Source organism: Semicossyphus pulcher, unplaced genomic scaffold (genome assembly GCF_022749685.1).
Source record: "Semicossyphus pulcher isolate SPU_LCO1_2020_fin unplaced genomic scaffold, fSemPul1.0.p SCAF_1, whole genome shotgun sequence".
Classification (NCBI taxonomy): domain Eukaryota; kingdom Metazoa; phylum Chordata; class Actinopteri; order Labriformes; family Labridae; genus Semicossyphus; species Semicossyphus pulcher.
In genome coordinates, this window is record NW_027211603.1 from 17,911,071 (window position 1) to 17,930,766 (window position 19,696).

The window sequence follows — 19,696 nt, forward strand, 5'->3', positions numbered from 1 at the left end:
GTCCCACGTGCAAGCCAACTGCATGTCCTGCTCTGTCACCGTGTTGGGGTGCCAGTGAGGTGCCTGTAATGCTGCAGGGAAACTGTTTCATGACCTTCCAGGCTCTCTCCTGTGATGTTCATCCAGGTTGTTGTTCCTTCTGCACAGACTGCCTGTCAGGGATTTTGCTGTTCTTGTAAACTTGTATGACTGAAAGTAAAACATTTCTGGCATCTTTACTTAATGCAGCCAAGGCACAGTTTACAGACATAACACAGAGTGAAGAGGGAGAAGAGAAATATCCAAGATAACAGTGTTTTCAACTACTTCAGTGGCTAAGAGGCTTTGACGATTGCAAGGTGCTTTTTATATTAAAAGGTTGGATTCATTTCTTGTCTAATCATCTGACACAAGAAACAGTGAGCACAGGTGAGCTTTGAAGAGTAAATGTAGAAGATGTCTCCATCTGGTGGGAGGTTGGAGGTAGACTAGTGCTTGGGCAAAGAAGAAACAACAAATTAGATACTTTGCTGCAGTGGGTCAGTGGCCACGGATTCTCAAACGTGACCTTTTATGCAGGTGGGATGTGATTTTTGTATCAGATAATCATCACAACAGTTGTCTATATGGTGTCCGTGTGAAGCCTACTTTCATGAACATGATTAGAGCAACTAGAAAAGCATGCAGCTAAAAGCAGATGCCGTGTTTATTGAGCAACACTGCCCTCAAGTGGATATATAAGATAACTACAGAATGCTATACTGCTGTCATGTACCTACTAAAAAAGTTACCATCACCAAAGAAAGTGTGTGTCACCTCAACCATGAAGTACACCGGCCTTATGGCAGACACGCTGATAAACTATTATTGTTATATTATTATTACAAACAGCACCGTCAGGCTTGTTCTTAACACAGTTTGCACTGTTAAGAACACTATTTCAAGATGTTTAGACTTGTGTTCAGTTTTAAAAGGTTTTGCAGCATTTGCTCTCATACAGTGTTTAGCTTAAAACAAGGCCTTTCCTGTCACTAGGCAAATTTATTATTAACAGGCTTATCCTGAACAGCCACAGTCCTAGAAATATGCACAAATACTGTCGACAACAACATCAATATAACTATTTTAAAGGGACAATAAACCTGAAGATTGATTTTAAACAATATTAGTAAACCAGTTCTGTTTCACTCTCAATGTTGCTCGAGCAGTGACTCCTAAATGTTGTTGTTATCTTCTTCAATAGAGAACTAATAAAAAACTAAAATGTTGTATCGCTGAATAAAGAGGCAGCTTAGTTTAATACCATGGATCCTCTTTGGCTCAAAACATAATTTGACTTCCTCTTATCCTCTATGACATTGTCTGCATGTTCTTTTAATATACTTACTCAGAGAACACTGGTGACTATAACTCATGGTTTAATGGTATTTGAATTAAAAATGATGCATTTAAAATTGATGTTGATAGTGATGAATTATGAATGTACTTGTAGATTTATTTTTTCGGGGTTATATATGAACCCAAAGTTGCAGCTGAATTCATAACTTTTATTTGTATGTTAACACTGGTATGTTAACCTTATCAAATTGACCTTAGCAAATTATCTAAACATTTCTTAGCACTTAGTACATGGGCTATTTCAATGTTTATGTTGCATGACATTGATTGATTTCTATGATTTAAAATAAGAATCATCATTTTTTATGATTTATGTAAATGGATTTCTCTCGCACCTAGCACATAACACAACACTAGTCAAAGGATTAGCTGTCAGGTGATAATCTCTTCCTCTCAAGTCTGCCGTACTCACACTGTACTGTACTGGTCGTTGCTCTGATGTCAGCGCGTACAAGGCGCGTACGTCGTGGTGGTGCCTGCCCTTCACATCCGTCCACATCCTCCTAGGCTCAGCTCCCAAGCGCAGCACAACGATGGCCCTGCTCAAGTCAAACAAGGTGATCCTCTGTTTGGGGAACATCTCTCCGTCCCTGGGAGTTCTGTCCACCCGCAACAGGTAAATTAAAAATGCAATGATAGGCTTAAAACTTAAGGACATAGAGACTTTTATACACAGTGATGCTAGTCTTGGTAATCTAGCAGCGTGGCGTCACATTAGTTTCACTGCTAGCTTGACCAGCAGACAAGCCGTTATTTAAAGGTGAAACGTTTACGGTTCAGCCAGCAATCAAATTGATATTGAAACGTAAATGCTCTTTGATTATCTCGAGCTGGTTCGCTAAGATGGACAGGGGTCAAATGGTTTCAATAGGCCTCGCTGTGCTGTGATTGTAACTAGCTAGAGGGGCAAAAGCTGCTAACGCTATTTTTCATTTGTAGATTAACGTTAGAGACTTTTATGACTCGATAACCTCACACGTTAGCACCTATTGTGCTAGACATCCTCTAGTTGACCTTAGAGGTAACTTGATGTTGCTAACTTATCACTGAAGCTCGCTACTGATGAAAGTCACGCTGGCGTGTCAGCCGCACAAGTCCCTGTGAATCACTGGCTGAGGTGTAGGAGGAACTAACACTTTAGCTAGGTTTGGCTCGTTATAAATTAGTTATTTATGATAATGGGTCGTATATTATTGCTACGATTTTACTTTGCTCCGTTGTTCAAGCCAACTTTCTTAAGGATTTGCACGAAAGCGATTAATTCAGCTGTCAAATCCCCCGCACAGTTTGAGCTAAGCGACTTGTCGTAGTTGGTGAAATCGTGCAAGCTGATTGGCTAAAGTGTTCCGCCTTTGATCGCTGATTGGCTGTTTTCTAGCGGCGACGCGGCTAACATAGGCACCGATGTCCTTTCAGGGTCTACTTGGAGGGCAAACTCGTTTAGATTCCCTGGTGCAATTTTATTTACGGACAGTATTTTACATGTAGCTTTTGTAAGTGTAGACAATTTGATCAGGCGTTTGAACTTTTGTCTTTTGTCATTCTCTGCTTCGTTCTCCGCAGATGTAACTTTGGGTTTCCTTTTGCTAGCCAGTGCTATCATGTTTCTGACTGTGTGGGTGTGTTTCCGAGTGTCTGCTTCATCCAAGCACATCGGTCTGATTTCAATGAATAAATAAATGCATTAGGGTTTACCCCTGCAGTAGACGCTAGTATGAAGAGCAGTGGGTGGGAGAGCAACACCCTTTTATTTCCACGCTTTAACATGCTAAACAAGGCCTTTGGTCTATTGATCACCGATAACTTGCCAGTCGCTTTAATGTTTGTACAAATGCTGAAGTTCAGCTGTTCAAAGGTTCTGTGTATATGCTCTCTGCAGGCATAACATCCCTTGAACCCAAATGCCCCTCACTTTCTATAGCATTTGTGCTACATACATTTTTTCATTGTGTTGAAAGTGAAACTATATAGTAAAATAATTGCAACATCTCTTGTTTGCACTCTGCATAGATGTGCATATTATTTTGTTGCCTTATTTATGGCCTTGTATATGATATATTTACATAGTCTGTATAATCTACTAACAGATTACTGCTGTCTATACTTCACTGAATATAAAATCTTATCTAATCTTAAACTTAAAGCGTGTATAGCATAGTAGTGATAACAGCATTTACATTACAAAAGCACCATAAACTACAGCCTCAGTAATACAGTGGTAGTAAAACATCTCTAACACAGTCCTTATACAGTATTTTAAGCTCCACAAAGGTGTTTTTAATTCAGGTCTGTTGCATTGTATATTAAAGTAGGGCTTTGATTGTGATGTCTACTGCTGGTTGTATAAATGCTTCAGGATCAAACACCCCATTGTATTTAGCTATAGATTGTTAGCTGGACTCAGCACATATATTTTTTAAGCATTTCACAACATTTGATTAATGCAAATTAACATGTTTGTTCCCGAACTTTAGTCACTATTTAATAAACCACTGCAATATTTTTTTGAATTATAGATAGGGGAGGTGTGACTCCTGGCCTTTTGCAAAGTGTTCAGTACTAAATTTAGCTGCAAAGTTTAGAGGGTTTACAAAGTAGAAGAAACCCGAGACAATATTTGAGCACCAGTGAAGTGAAGGTCGCAACATGCAACAACCCTCTTTAACCCTTATTGAACAGATTTCTGACATAATTTATTTCATTTATTAAGTGAGTCAATAAGAAAACAATTTATCCCAATTGGAATTGGAGTGGCCACTGTCATATTACATAAAGCCTGATGTGGGTTTGCTTACTTTTATTTTCTCATAGTAATTTGTAGTTGGTTTGTTTTGTTCATGAATTTTTTTTTGTTATTATTGAACTTAAGAGCAAAAGATCTCCACTTTGTAATCTAATGATCAATAAGTAAATAGCTCAAAGCTATTTTCCAAAAATAGACAAACCTGAATAAAATAACAGGTTTAGAATAAGAGGAAGAAAGCAAACAATAGGACAGATGATTGAAGGGGGGTTAGAAAAAAGCAGGGCAAAGAAGAAGGTAGAAGTAATAAAACAGTTAATGCATTTAGCATGCTTGTTCATAATTACATTTTCTTGAGTGATATTTATATTTTTGTTGTGTATTACAGTGGGGATATGGACTTGGTGCATGGGGGACTTGCATCATAAACCGTGAGTTTTAGAGCCAGATTAACTGTTACTCTTGTTTGGACTTTGGACCCTCTGAATGGATTATAGTGTTTGTCTCATGAAAGTCTGAGGGCCAACTGAGCCTGTGTTTGACGTCGGTGTTTTCTCAGGTCACATGAGGAGCTAAGCTCACGCATTAAGTCTACACACATTAGTGCAACCAGTAGCCAATAATGGCGTGAAATGTTAAGAAGCAGCACATCTTGACCTTGTAGAGTGTTTCCGTTCATGAAAGACAAAGCAGTGCACTACACACTGATGAAGTCTTCAGTCTTGTCACTGTTTTCCGACCACATCAATAATCACCTAATTTGGTGTCTTTGCAGCTCATGGTGGGGTGGAGTGCAGATGGGACCCCCCGATCCCATCCTGGGTGTGAGCGAGGCCTTCAAGAAGGACAGCAACCCCAAGAAGATGAACCTGGGAGTGGGAGCCTACAGGGATGACCAGGGCAAGCCCTTCGTGCTCAGCTGTGTCCGCAAGGTACCATACAAACAAGAACATTTCTTCCCGTTTCACAGACATGCACACTCTGATTTTCCCATGCCACTTACAGGTTACCCCTTTAACCTAAGGGAGAAAAGAAATCACATCAATGAGTTTTATTTTTTCATGTTAAAAACTCAAAGGGAACCAAAGTACACCAGTTTTGTGTAGATATTTAAGCAGGTCTTTTAAAAACAGAGAGGTCACTCAGGGATTTACATAGTTTACATTTTCAACTGGCATTTAAAGTGTTAACAGTTGTAGCTGGTCAGGGTCTTAGTGATTGGCTCATTCTTGCTTTGTCATCCTGAGTTCAGCTTCTGTAGACCCTGTGGACCCTCAGGACTTTTGAACATTCAAGCAGTTTAAGTTTGGGTGAAACACATGTTAATGATTAGGACAACTTCTGCCTCGTCACCATGAGAACGCGTGTCTGCCTTTTGATTTGTGTTTAACCAATGGTACCTTCATTATAGATGTTTCATGTGCAGAGCAGGGAACACAAATAAAAGAGAGTAGTTGTGTTTTTATAGCTTTTGATTTTCACACTTGTAGGCGGAGGCTATCATCACAGCCAAGCAGCTGGATAAGGAGTACCTTGGCATCACTGGTTTGGGGGAATTTACCAAGTCCTGCGCCCAACTAGCTCTTGGTGCTGATAACGAGGTCTTGAAGAGCGGCAGGGTAAGCTGGGTGGTGTTAACATCTAAAAACTAAATACAAGTTTTGATACACAATGAGTTCAAAATCTCTTCTTCCAACAGAACTCCACTGTCCAGACCATCTCAGGCACTGGATCTCTGCGCATCGGAGCCAACTTCTTGGTGAGGTCTTCTTGTATTGGTCACTCAGCACACACATACATTCAGGTGTGGCTGCTTATCTCACCAGGTGTTTTTTCTTCTGTCACAGGCCCGATTCCATGGAGGTCCACGTGATGTGTACCTGCCCAAACCCTCCTGGGGAAACCACACACCCATCTTCAGAGACGCTGGCATGCAGCTGAAAGCTTACAGATACTACGACCCAGCCACCTGTGGCTTTGACTTCAAAGGAGCTCTGGAGGACATTTCTGTAAGACATTTACAATCGACTTGAGGCGTTGTTTAGAGCACAATCCTTAGGGATAATATTTGTATAATAATTCTATATAGTTTCTATTTAGAATAATTGTAGTTGAGCATTTTCAATAATTAATAATAACATAATCACACTCAATCTGTGCAACAATCAATACTTCTGTGGTGTGTTTAGACACGAGGAAGAACATTTATGCTTTCCCCCCCATTTTTGTTTATATATTTGTATCTTATGAACATATTTGGTGGCTACAAAGTTAATCATGTTTTGTCATTTACATAAAGACCAATATTTCCTAAAGTAGCTGGTTATAGTCACTTATGTAATTGGCTACATGCCATCTGAGAAAGTCTGTGTTGAAGTTTGACGAACCCAAACCATTTTTTATGTCACAGAAAATCCCAGAGCAGAGTGTGATCCTGCTGCATGCTTGTGCTCACAACCCCACTGGTGTGGACCCCAAACCCGAGCAGTGGAAGGAGCTCTCTGACCTTGTGAAGGTGAGTCTACATCATCTTACTTATGGTTTTTTGCAGCTTAGATAAATGTCAGAACACATTTTCTTTTATCTCAAAGTCAGAGGTGTTTGACAGTTCAAAGGTCACATTGATAAGTCTTGTATTATATGTAGCTATTATCGCTTGACGATGATAACTGGTTGTTTCCGTCTGCTTTCCCTTTTTTCCACCCTGTAGAAAAGGAACCTGCTCCCGTTCTTCGACATGGCCTACCAGGGCTTCGCTAGTGGAGACATCGACCGTGATGCCTGGGCGGTGCGATACTTCATCGAGCAGGGCCACAACATCCTGCTGTCCCAGTCCTTCGCCAAGAACATGGGGCTCTATGGTCAGTCAGAATTCAGTACACCCTCTTTTTTTATTTATTTTTTAAGATTACAAGCAAATATCAAATTTCAAAATGTGGAAATTTGAGATTTTACTGGTAAGTTAAAGTACCGCCTGTCAGGGTCTTCTTATTTAAATATCTAATTATTTGAGATATGTTTGGCCAAACTGCAGAATCTTTTAAATTAGAGGTGATTTAGAAATATTAAATACAGGTGTAATGCTGAACATTAATTATGCTAAACCTGGATATTTATTTATAGAAGCCATGAAAGATCTACACAGTGACGATATTGTGAACTCTAGCTGGTGTTTAGCGCCACCCAGTGGTAAAAACTATATAATGAAACAGTTTATTCAAACAGGCTTTCAGACTTACAAAGAACTGCACTCAACTTTGCTGGTCATCACAGCTTTGTATGTGGTGTGAACTCAGAAAATGCCCTAAAGCAGTCATCTTGTAATAGTAATAGGTTAATAATTAGGTGTTAGTGTACACAGAGTGGTTTGTTTTTCTAACCAAAACTATGTGAAATTATGTGAACACAGAGATATTTAGTATTTTAAAGACTCATCTAACTGTTCTGTGTCATCTTTACACCCTTTTTTATGTTATAAAACCCACATAACTGTTTGTAAATTTAGAATATGTTGCTGCAATTTAAGTATGAAGATGTATTGAGTCCTTTATCCTATCCTTTATATATATTCTTATCTAACCTCCTCCTCATAACTGAACTTTATTTAAAGGGTTAAATCATCAGTTTTTGCAGATTAATACAGTTTTCCTTTTGAAGAAAGAAGTTTGTTTGACTTTAAACACTGTGTTTTACACTTACTGTGCATGTTAATATTCACAGGTGAGCGTGTGGGAGGCTTCACTGTGGTGTGTAATGACGCGGAAGAGGCAAAGAGGGTCGAATCCCAACTGAAGATCCTCATCAGACCCATTTACTCAAACCCCCCAATGAACGGTGCCAGAATTGCATCAACCATTCTCAACACACCAGATCTGCGCTCACTCTGGTATGTGCTAATTACCCAAATGGGAAGTTTGTATTCTACACTTCAGTCTCCCTGTTTCATATGCACCACATTTTTCAAGACATATTCCAGATATCTATTTCTTGATGTGTTTTTTCACTGCTGTCATTGGTCCCAGGCTGGAGGAGGTCCATGATATGGCCAACCGCATCATTAAGATGAGAGAGCAGCTGGTGGCTGGTCTGAAGAAGGAGGGCTCCTCCCAAAACTGGCAGCACGTCATTGACCAGATCGGGATGTTCTGCTTCACAGGCCTCAAACCCGAACAGGTACACATTTTCTTCCTGTGATTGTTAACAGCAGAAATACATCATTCATTCATTGAATTTTAAAATGCTAGATTAAAAGGTTGATACCACTCTCTTACCAGCTGCTGACTTTATATTTACCTTACAGATATGAGAGTGTTGATCTTCTCCTCAAACTCTCGGCAAGAAAGCCATTATTTGTAATTCCCAGGATGTCAAACTATTCCGGTGATATTGTACAAAAAGCTAGGAGAAAAAAAAGTTCAGATTACAAAGAAGCATAAGAAAAAAGTCAATAGAGCCATGTGCTTTTTAAAGGTAAGCTTTGCACAACAGTCTGGTTCTCTGCTTTGGGAGATTTGTACTTAAAACTTATTGTGAAATTTAAGCATTTGATTAAATCCAACTTGAAGGAAAATGCAAACATGGATCCCTCGATTCTTTTTAGAGTGAAAATAAATACCTGTGTTTATACTCTGAATTTACATACAAAAAGTAGTCATTGAAGGTTTTATTGATTTTTAATGTTTCAATATCAAATGACACATTGATCAAAGCGACAATAATGCTGCATGCTAGTATCACATTACTTCTTTGTTAGGATTTGATACCTGCATTTTCTGACTAGCAAGTGCAGATACTAAACCTGGGGTAGGCAAGAGTAAGCTAGATTCTGAAAGTATCCAACTGAAAAAATACCATGTGCACTGCCTCACTGCTGGCGTCCACGTTGGAGCATTTGGGAGAGGAGCACAGTGCATATATCGCTAACAGTATCCAAGTACCTTTCTCTGCAATTCTTGTGTGACTAGCTTGCAATCCTTCGCTTGAGAAAGGCCCCGTATATTTCATAATGAGTGCATGGGCATAGTGCGCACAGGGAGGCAGGTAGATGATAATTTAATTCAATCTCAATATATAGATTGGATGGGTTTATTTCTTGCCAGCTGCAGATGCTGAATTTTTTTCCTACTTCTCTTAGAGCGCTTGATTTATGTACTGCTGTCAGGATTAAAAGAGAAATTTAACTAATGTAACAGAAAAAGCTTCTAAAATAAAGTATGGTATACTCTTTTAAAGTAAGTACACCATACTAATGAACAATTACAGCCTCCTATCAAACATCCCACTTTTGGTTGCATTAATTGACAGCTGAAAACCTTTTTGTTCTTAAACTGCAGCTGATTTCAGAACGCTGCTTAGATGTTTGTTGTTTATTTTCTGACATCCATTCATTATCTATACTGCTTATCCTGTTCAGGGTCGCGGGGGGCTGGAGCCTATCCCAGCTGTCATTGGGCGAAGGGCGGGGTACACCCTGGACTGGTAGTCAATCACAGGGCTGACTATTTTCTGACATATGTATTGATTTATCTTCCCTGCAGGTTGAGCGCCTAACAAAGGAGTTTTCAGTGTACATGACCAAGGATGGCAGAATTTCCATGGCAGGTGTGTCCTCTGGCAACGTGGGCTACCTGGCACAAGCGATCCATGCAGTTACCAAGTAGAGTGAATCCTGCTGAGAAAGCTTCAAGATCAGAGCAGCCGTGTGAAAGAGGAGCTTCGTGCATCACTTATTCTGTCTCCTCCATTCCACCTTTAGAAAAGATATTTAGTTAGACTTTTTCTTGACTGAATTTCATCACGAGTTCAACTTGGAACGGTTGCTGCTGCAGTTTAGTTTCTTTTCTTTTTTTGTTAACATTTCACTGAACAGCTTCCCCTGCCAAATTATAAAAGGCATGTATTCTCCAATCACTGAAGGGTCATCTTTGCTTATTTATTATCTGAAATATACTGTTGGCTGTGCATCCTCATAAATGTGTGCTGTCTATCTGCTGTGGGGTCACTCACAATAAAACATCCAGGAACCGACGTGGGGTAATGTAAGACTTTGCATATGTTTTACGTTAAAAAGCCAGTAGAAAACGAGTTATTTTATTTTTCTTAATTTTGAAGGTGGGGTTGTAGCACTTTATGAGCTTAAAAGCACTGTTTGAGTTTCAAGATTAGGTTGGCACTCGGTTTTGTCCATCAGTTAATCTTTTCACTGCTGGTTCTTCATCTGAACTAATCAATCTTCCAGTAATGTAGTTTCCTGATTACCTTTGTTTGGAATCTATCTCCTTGTATTCAGTACTTTTCCAGCTGGATTTGTGAATCCTTTTGGGTTTTAACCTAGTTAATCACTGGGCAGCAGTCTCTGTCAGACCCGTTCAACCCCCGATATAAACAAGCACAAAGGCCAAAAAGAGTTAAACTCAGAACAGAGAAACGATCAACACTCTGAACTGATTCCACAATGAGGATTTTTTTTTACGCCGTATTCCTCTACAGCCCCAAATCACCATCTCATGTTTTACCTTCTTTTCACAATGGAGTCTTTATATTTGGTACAAGTACAATGTCTCTCTGTGTGGTTGATAAAGATGAGTGGGGTACCTGATTGAACACTGGACAGAAATATTCACATGCTTCTCATTTACTCGCTCAGACATCATAGTTGAGTGTATGGATCTGTTTGTCATTCGGACTGTGACACAAATGGCATCTAGACATGTTGGGTTCGTCGCAGGTCTGCCTATACTACCATGTTTGCATTCTGTCATGAAATAATGCATCAGTGGTCATGTACCTTATTGAACAAACAATAAATGGTCATAGAGTCATGATCTGTTTGAGTGTTCCTTTTAACCTCCAAGAAGTTACACGTTTCTATAGTTTGCTCATTTAAATTGGTTGGGTAACATTAAAATAATATTGCACTTAGGGTACGCTTTAGGCCTAAATGGAGAGATATTAATTCTAATCTTTAAAACCCCCTGTGTAATATGTTTTTACTTCTTCCTCCTCCTACTACTCACTAAAAATGTTTTCAAGAAATCATATTGTTTACAATCCTTATTCCAATTTACAATTGTACATCTGGGCCTGCTGCATAGCTGGATAAACCCGCTGTGGGTCTTTAGGCCAATACTGAGCTACAGGCTGCTAACCCTTTATGGCATGAATTTTTAATTTGGAAGGAAAAAATATTTCAAATAGTTTTGGGACCTCGGAGGTCACTATATATATATATATATATATGGCCTTTCATCCCTCTGAAAGACTCCCTGCTAGTTTACTTATTCCTCTTATGATTTGTACTTTAGAATACTATAGTGTAAATAAAAGAACAAAATAAGTGCCTAAACAATATAACATACTGTATTTATTTAAATAGTCATGATCATGCATGTATTTTAATGTAAAGTAAATTTAAAGCAGGTAAAAAGTGATAGTTATCTTATCGGACTACTTAAGCCTATCATGTTAATTTACGCCGACAGCTATGGTGATGTTATATATATTTATTTTCTTTAAAAAAAGATAAAGGGGCAGCGTGAGGTCCAAAAAGGTAGTTTGTTTCTTTGGGTCAGCACTGCCATAGAGGCTTAATTATTGACACAGTACCCCTCTGTAAACCAGGGCCGCAAGAGAAGGTAGTCATCTTTTCAGTTAATCCACTGCCTCAGCAGTGTAATTAGGACCCCAATTTATCAAATCACCGAGTAATGAAATCACGCAGCCTATGTACCCTGGCCTCGACCCGGTCCGGTATCAGAGTTTATCACTCAAATTCAGCATAACATTGACAGAATTGTCTTGAATGATAAAACCGGACCTATTCCTATATTTTCAAACATTAACCTATAAAGTAAATAGGGTATTCGCCCCTTCAGACGTCAGGAAGAGTGGCTTACTATACAGCAAACACCAAACAACTACAATACCCACAATTCTAAACAACAGGAGGGCTACCCAGGATTCCAGTCACGTGACAACGTGTCACATGCTCCTCTGCTTTGTACGCGCTGCCAAAACACCGACGGCTGCCTGGGGTGGTGGAGGCTGTATAACACTGAAGGTAATGTCTCTAATTATCAGCATTTTATCATTAACACAAAACTTAACGCTGCCGAAGAATGAAGTGAATTTAAGAAAATTAGAGATATTGTTAATGTGGTTTGTTTGGAAAAATATCGTTGTATTTTTTCATCAGCTAGGTGAAACATTTTCTAGCTAGCTATTGTGGGACACAATAACAAAGGGCTTTGGCTGCGTTGACAGATGTTATTGTTAGGTAAATGAAAAGAAAAGTAATAACCTAATCACATTTAAAGGTGGAGTATTTAAACAGTATATTTGTAGGCAACTGAAGGTTTGTCAGTGTGGAGTAAGCTAGCAGTAAGTTAAAATGAGGCTAGCTCGACATCATCGGCACCCTCCCTGTTCCCTGTGCCGTTCGCTTTACTTCTTCTACAGCTCCCATGGGCATTGTTTGAGACTATTTGGGATTTAATAAGAGATCTAATTCTTATAATGTTTGATATTTATATCTATCTCGGTGACATTGTGTTATTACAGAGCAGTACACTAAATAAAGTGGCTTAAGCCTAGAGTTAAAGTATTTAAACCTTTAAGCAAAACAGTCAAAATACTTTTACCTTGTATGACTTGTATGACAAGCTTCCACTTTCCAGTAATCTTATCATCTTGATTGTCGATGTTAACAGTCAGCATTGATGGGGAAGTATCTGTATAGTGTTAGTGCTTGATTTGAGGATGTACAGTATGTCTCTATCGCTGATCCTTGCTGTGCAGTGATCAGATTTTTAAGTTCAATTTAACTCAAAAGCTGCCTTTGGTTTTTTCAGCTGAATGTATACACTCCTCACACATCTGCATTGGTAATGTCCTTCATCAGGTCGACCCCGTGCTCCTGAGTATGTACCTCTTTGTGTGTGTGTTAGTTGAAGATAAGATGAAGAAAGAAGGAAGTGGTTAATCAAATTTTGTCTCTGAGGAACCACTTCCTCACAGGGAACCTTCGATATACTCACAGTGAGCATACGGGCCAATAGTGGGCAGGACTTAAGGTCAGCTGAAAAGTAAACGGCTCATTTCATCAACAAGAAAAGCGGGCTATATTTATAAAGGGCAATTTTTATGTGCGAATTGCAGTTTTCAATCCAATGGGAAAAAATATTAGCATTGGAACTAGTGACACCTCCAGAAAAACATTGGATCTTGTTCCTCATTTACTCTCTGTGTTGAAATGATATAAACACTGTGCATGTTCAATAATATTCACCTGTGCAAGTATATCTTAATGCAAACAATATTTCATTACAGGATACTGAATGGCTCCACCATCATACTGACACTTAAGAAACTATCATCTGCCTGCTGACGACTGTGGATCTTAAGACATTGGACAGACTCCCTCATCAACTTTCTTTGCTCGGATCCAGAGAGTTGAAGTCTTATTTTTTGGAGTGTGTAAGGCTTAGCAGGCCGAGCTACAGCCTGTGGACTCATGGCAATTAACACTGATGTGGAGGACTGGGGTGGAGTTGGGAGTCATGACTCTGGAGAACGCGCGTGGCTCTTGCAGAGCCCCAGTGTGGATTCTGTTCAGCTTCCAGACATGGAGAGGAGAAGTAGCGGGGGTGTGTCGTCTTTGGGAGCAGTCTTTATCGTAGTGAACGCAGCGCTGGGAGCTGGTTTACTTAATTTCCCTGCAGCTTTCAATATGGCAGGAGGAGTCACTGCAGGAGTGATGCTCCAAATGGTGAGGAGATCTAAGTGAGGAATAAAACACTGTATGACCTTTCTGCTGACCTTTTTTACCACTGCCCGTTCCAACTGTAAATATTTAAGGGTAATGTGATAAACTGGCATGCAACTGTTTAATACGATTCATTATTAGGTCTGTCTCCGTCCTTTTAACTATGTAGTTGAACCTGTTAAAGCTAAAGCTAAAGTTTGGCACTTCAGCAACCCATAGTTTTTTTGCAGACCAATCAGTCAGTATCAATTCTGATTTTAAAGGGGGAAAAATCTTAGACTGAACATGGCCTTCGCAGTACGTACACACTTCTCTGTACTGAATGTTTGAGCTGAAATCTGATCACAGTATGAATGCATTTTCTGTTTTCTTATGACCATCACTATTCAGCTTATGGACAATATAATCAGGAACTATAATGTGATGCTTCCTGTTTCTTTGTTACAGTTCATGCTGATCTTCATAATCAGTGGACTGGTCATCCTCGGCTACTGCTCCCAGGTTTGTGTCAGACTCTGACGTCCTGAAAGTCCTAATTTCCATCTCAGACATTTCCCCTTGTTTCTATTTCATTTTTTCCCCCCGTGTTCTGCAGCCTCCGAAATCAGACTCCATTTCTTTCAAATCAGCATTTTCTACTCTCAGTAGTGGTGACATAATTGGATCAGCCTTGTGCAATAACTCTGGTTGTAAAGTGTAGTGCATTGCACAAAAGCTCAGACTTTCAGTTCCTGGTGGCTTAGACTTCCATATTAAGACATAACGGAGTCCATCCAAGTTTAAGAGTGAGAAACATTTAACTTTATAGATTATACTTGTTATGACCTCGTAACATCTTTTTAATATTGCTGTTAAATACAAAAATCTGTCATATTCAGTTTTAGGATGAACCTTGTCTTGAAGCATGTGAAGCCATTAGAGTCTCTGAGTGTGATTGATGACTGCACTCAACGGCTCTACAGCCATTACTTTGTCTATAATCCTGCTTTAAACAGAAAGTGATTACTGTCAGCAGTGAGACTTCTGCTGCGGTTTTACTTGTGAAACACCCATTTGAATACTGCAGATACAAGGAAACTGCCATATGATCAATTTTATACTACTCATCTGTTATCTCATTTGACCTTTAGCTTTATTTGCATCACTGCTGTGATAAAATAAGAGCTTTGCAAATCTGAAATCACGTGAGCTATATAAGCAGTAGGTTGTGCTTGGTTTTTGCAGTCGTCAGCAAAAAAAAAAGGAAGCTGAATGAAGCTGCTTTGGGCACATGACGACTAAATAGTTAGCTGACGACAGGAGCTCTGTTTGTGACAAATTTCTGTGTGAAATTTTGTGACACAGTGTCAGAGTTTTGAGTGATTCTGAAGCTGATTTCAGAGTGATGGGGAATGCTTCCTTGGTATTATTGTGAGCTTCGGTAATGACTTGTATCGTTTAAAAGCCACTTAACTTTAATTCAAATAAAAAACTTCAGTATGTTCATGCACCATCTTACACCAAATCCATCTCCTCAGGATGCTTAGAGTATTGCATACTAGGATGTATTTCTTTACCCTTAATGAAGCCTACATCCATACACTGCACTGAACGATGTACATTCAACCATGTGGACTATGAACATAGATTTGAACTCAAAAATCTTTTAAATTTTAATACTTTTACTGCTGAATTAATGTCAACTTTGTAATAATCCTTCTAATTTCTTCAGGTCAGTAACGAAAGCACCTATCAGGAGGTTGTTCGAGCCTCTTGCGGAAAGGTTACGGGCATCATATGTGAAGTAGCGATTGCTATCTACACCTTCGGTACATGTATTGCTTTCTTTATCGTCATTGGAGACCAGCTGGATCGCTGTGAGTATATCTGCATTGACACAGTGAAAAGGCCACTAATCAGAGCTTCCTTTGCATAGTTGTCATGGACTTTGTCATTTCTGTCAATTTACTGATTTGTGTTTCATCAAAGAGGAGATGTCACCATTACTTGCAGTCATAGTAGTGTTGATTACCTTTAAAACAAGTCTGCCATCATTGATGAGGGCAAAGAGCATCAAGGATGACACCAGTCAGCCTTTTCCTCCAGTAAAAATGTCCCTCATGTGACCAACGCTCACGTTTTCCTGTATTGAGGCAGTTCCTCCTGCCTGTTCATAGAAAAAGACTTTGACCCTCCACCTTTTTGTTCTTTGGAATGAACGGATGGAGAGATTTTAACTTGAATGATCTACTCTGCTACATCACCAGTTTACACCAGTTTCTGCTTGTTTTTTGTAATTCCTGTGTTCTTATTTTCATTGCTTTGCAGTGATAGCAGCAGCGGGTCATGATGGTGCTTCAGTGGGCGACCACTGGTACACCGACCGCAAATTTACCATCGTTGTTACTGCAGTCCTTGTAATTCTGCCTCTCTCCATTCCCAAAGAGATTGGCTTTCAGAAGTATGCCAGGTACAAATACTCCCACCCGCTCAACTTATGTTTTCAAAGATTAAAACAAACGTTGACCGTGCATAATGACAAAGTCTGAGGTGTTGATGTTCTTCCTTGCAGTACACTGAGTGTGATGGGAACCTGGTATGTCACCATCGTGGTGATTATAAAGTACCTCTGGCCGGACAAAGAGATTTCTCCGGGCTACATTCCCACCAGGTGAGATCACTCTTAATGATGCTGCCCTTACTTTATGAAGCTAACAGCTTAAACTAGTCATATTAAGCCTTGCTTACTACTCATTCAGGCGGCAACATCTGCATCCTCGTCATCATGCTTCGCTTGAGCTGTTAAATTGTTGTGTTTGTTACAGTGCTTCTTCCTGGACCGCAGTTTTCAATGCAATGCCAACCATATGCTTTGGTTTCCAGGTATCTCTCCTTTTGGTATCATAAAACTATAAATCCTTTTGTTTTAACAGAGTTTAATAATAACGGAACATTTTTGTCTTCCTGCTCATCTATTTCTCTCCACAGTGCCATGTCAGCTGCGTGCCAGTGTTCGACAGCATGAGCAAGAAGGAGATCAAACCTTGGGGAGTTGTGGTCACTCTGAGCATGATAATCTGTCTCTTCGTTTACACAGGAACAGGTGAGGTCAAAGTGTGTACAACTGTACAATCAATAATGTACCTAATAACCTGTCAATCAAACGCACATTACTTGTGAAATGCTTATTGTGTCTATGTTTGATCAGGTGTCTGTGGCTTCCTGACATTTGGCTCCAATGTGAGTCAGGACGTGTTGATGTCATACCCTCCTGATGATATCCCTGTGGCTATCGCGAGAGCTTTTATTGTCATCTGTGTCATCACCTCCTACCCCATTTTACACTTCTGTGGCAGGTAAGATTCAGTGCTTTTCACCCTTCTATCCTCAACCAGCAAACTAGTAGCATAACATAAGTGTTTCTGTATTTTACACTGCAGTTAATGAGTCCTTTCATTTCCTCACTGCACTCTGGTCTAATTTGTCCTTCAGGGCAGTTATAGAGGGACTGTGGCTGCGTTTCCAAGGCGAGCAGGTGGAGGTGTGTGTACGTCGTGAGCAGAGGAGGAGGATCCTGCAGACACTGGCGTGGTTTGTCGTCACTCTGGTCCTCGCACTCTTCATCCCAGACATCGGCCGGGTGATCTCGCTGATTGGAGGATTAGCCGCCTGCTTCATCTTTGTCTTCCCAGGTGACTCTTCCCTCAGTGTTTGCAAGGCTTCGGATCTCTGTGAAATCTTAAGGTCACACTGTAACACCTGTCTCTTTAACTTTACAGGTTTGTGTTTGATGCAAGCCAAGCTGGCAGAGACGGACAACCGATCTGCAAGGTAGTATTACTTTTAAATGTCTTTTGAATTTTTATTAATGTTTTAACTTGTAGTTTGAGGCTCAGCTTCAGACTTGGTCTTCCTTGAATCTAATCCCACGTTAGTAAGGGGCAAACACACCTTTCTTCACAGTGGTTAAAGAAGTATAACTTTATGAAGCATTATCACATTGTCAGTGGTGTGTTTCAAAAGAAGCTAACAAAAACAGTTATAGAGTTGCCTACACATAATTTAAGTAATTTCCTCTACTTTTAGCTCTGTTTTGGTCTCCACCAGCTGAACGCATCTTAAGCTGTGTTATTTCTGCGCTAAACCAAAGCAGCTATTTTGATATGTCGGTCTCTCTGTTACAGCTGGCATGGATTGGTGATCTTCGGCGTTGTCATGGTCACACTTGGTGCTTTCATCTTCGGCCTCACCACGACCAACTCCATCTATCAAGACGTCGTCAGCTAAAAGGAACATTTTTAGTGGAGCCAGTGGAGTCCTAGTTCTTGAAGACAGAGGAGAGGGGGTGTTGAGTCCTGTGCTGCTATTCTGAACTGAACTGGATACGACAGAGAAGCATCTCAGTTAAAAATCATCTACATCATATCCCCGCCCTGCTGCACAGCTCTTTACTCTGTCAGGTAGTCTCAGACGACCCACAATGCCAAGTGACTTTGAACACTTTGCCTTTTATGTTCTGTACAATTTCACTGCATGTTTTTATGATAAAAAAAAAGGTTTTAACTTGCAGTGAAGAAGGGCAACACATTCCCGTCCTATTGACAAAGCTGAGGACTTTGTGTGGACGAGTCTTACAATCAAATTTGTGTATTTTAACTTGCATGTTGACGTAAATGTTTCTTGTTTAAAATGACATGCTGCAGCGCCAAAGTCTAATCTAAGTCCAGGCTTTACGTTGCTGCTGCTCATAGTTTGTCCACAAATCATGATTTTTGTCTCTTTTATGTTAATTAAGTGATGGACACTAGGACACAGCATCATTACTGATTGGAACAAGTATTGTTAATTTGTTTTTTTCTAGTAAGCACCTTAAAAAAAAGTTGAACAAGTGAGTTTTTTAATGATTTGAGCAAAGCAAACTACCAGTATTTCATTTTAGAACACATTTTAAATCATTTACATTTTTCTGGTTTCTTATATAATTTCATATTTTATAAAGTCAGAAGTGCTATGATGATTTGATAGTTTGTGTTGGGGTTTATTCATATCATTTAGACATGTACAAATTTAGGTTAAGGTAGGCCTGCATGCCTTTTTACAACAGATTAGTTATGTCCATGTAAAAAACAGTTGACAGACAGGCTTAAAGGTACAGCAGTGTGTCTCCCCAAACACTAAGTACGGGTGGGGAGGGTGTCTAACACGAGTAGCACCTCAACATTCAGGACAGAAAACCCAAATCCTTCATGAGCCCACAAAGCGGGTCGGTAAATGATACTTTGTGAATGTAAGAAAAATGGATGTAAACTGTACAAAATAGTTGCACAGAGAAGAGCCAGCTTCACTCGGAGTCAAATACTGAGTGTGAGTTTTTATTTACTTGAATTACTTAATTGTATTTAGCTCAGGATTATTATTAGATTATTTTTAAGCCTAAAACCAAAGTGTGAGCTTCCTTTTTTAACCCCTATTACTATCATCTATTAAACTATAATTAATGGTGTTCAAAACAGAATTATTGATCACTTAGTCAGACTGGTAGTTAAAAAATTACTTTTTCAACCAAGCTAAGCCAAGCCAAATTTTAAATATGGAAAAGGTTCAAAAGTTTACAATGACACAGAGGACCAGACTAAAGGGAGTGGATTTGATCCTTGGTTTTACATTTAACAGAATCAAAGCGAATTATCTTGGCAAAGCAAAGAATTAAAATACCGTTTATCTGACTTTTATGAAAACAAAACAGGCTTTTATGTGTGAACATGAGGGACAGTGACTCTAAAAGGGACCTCCATACCCCCAAATAGCAATAACATTAATCACACTGCTGGACT

General features: G+C 39.5%; 2 protein-coding genes across 3 annotated transcripts; both read left to right on the top strand.

Annotated features, from left to right (window-relative positions):
• The first annotated feature begins 1,860 nt into the window (after positions 1 to 1,860).
• On the top strand, positions 1,861 to 10,941 carry got2b (glutamic-oxaloacetic transaminase 2b, mitochondrial). Its single transcript, XM_069659244.1, has 10 exons — positions 1,861 to 1,993; positions 4,896 to 5,052; positions 5,611 to 5,739; positions 5,820 to 5,879; positions 5,968 to 6,129; positions 6,531 to 6,635; positions 6,831 to 6,981; positions 7,841 to 8,006; positions 8,143 to 8,293; positions 9,658 to 10,941. The coding sequence occupies exons 1-10, from the start codon at positions 1,911 to 1,913 to the stop codon at positions 9,778 to 9,780; spliced, it is 1,287 nt and encodes a 428-aa protein (XP_069515345.1). The 5' UTR covers positions 1,861 to 1,910; the 3' UTR covers positions 9,781 to 10,941.
• Positions 10,942 to 12,129: 1,188 nt separating this feature from the next.
• On the top strand, positions 12,130 to 19,178 carry slc38a7 (solute carrier family 38 member 7). Of its 2 annotated transcripts, XM_069657948.1 has the most exons (13): positions 12,130 to 12,179; positions 12,970 to 13,038; positions 13,448 to 13,886; positions 14,331 to 14,384; positions 15,595 to 15,739; positions 16,191 to 16,332; positions 16,435 to 16,533; positions 16,688 to 16,745; positions 16,851 to 16,965; positions 17,071 to 17,218; positions 17,355 to 17,554; positions 17,642 to 17,693; positions 18,047 to 19,178. In XM_069657948.1, the coding sequence occupies exons 3-13, from the start codon at positions 13,632 to 13,634 to the stop codon at positions 18,147 to 18,149; spliced, it is 1,371 nt and encodes a 456-aa protein (XP_069514049.1). In that variant the 5' UTR covers positions 12,130 to 12,179; positions 12,970 to 13,038; positions 13,448 to 13,631; the 3' UTR covers positions 18,150 to 19,178. The 2 variants fall into 2 exon arrangements, with proteins under 2 accessions (XP_069514049.1, XP_069514048.1); XM_069657947.1 differs by lacking the exon at positions 12,970 to 13,038 and having other exon boundaries at positions 12,134 to 12,179.
• Positions 19,179 to 19,696: the final 518 nt, after the last annotated feature.

What these genes read in the sequence shown, in the direction of transcription:
- got2b (XM_069659244.1), top strand. Translation starts at nt 1,911, where the DNA reads ATGGCCCTGCTCAAGTCAAACAAGGTGATCCTCTGTTTGGGGAACATC. An exon ending in GTTCTGTCCACCCGCAACAG is followed by an intron (nt 1,994 to 4,895) that starts GTAAATTAAAAA and finishes GTGTCTTTGCAG; the next exon opens with CTCATGGTGGGGTGGAGTGC. An exon ending in CAAGAACATGGGGCTCTATG is followed by an intron (nt 6,982 to 7,840) that starts GTCAGTCAGAAT and finishes TAATATTCACAG; the next exon opens with GTGAGCGTGTGGGAGGCTTC.
- slc38a7 (XM_069657948.1), top strand. Translation starts at nt 13,632, where the DNA reads ATGGCAATTAACACTGATGTGGAGGACTGGGGTGGAGTTGGGAGTCAT. An exon ending in TGGAGACCAGCTGGATCGCT is followed by an intron (nt 15,740 to 16,190) that starts GTGAGTATATCT and finishes ATTGCTTTGCAG; the next exon opens with TGATAGCAGCAGCGGGTCAT. An exon ending in CTTCATCTTTGTCTTCCCAG is followed by an intron (nt 17,555 to 17,641) that starts GTGACTCTTCCC and finishes TTAACTTTACAG; the next exon opens with GTTTGTGTTTGATGCAAGCC.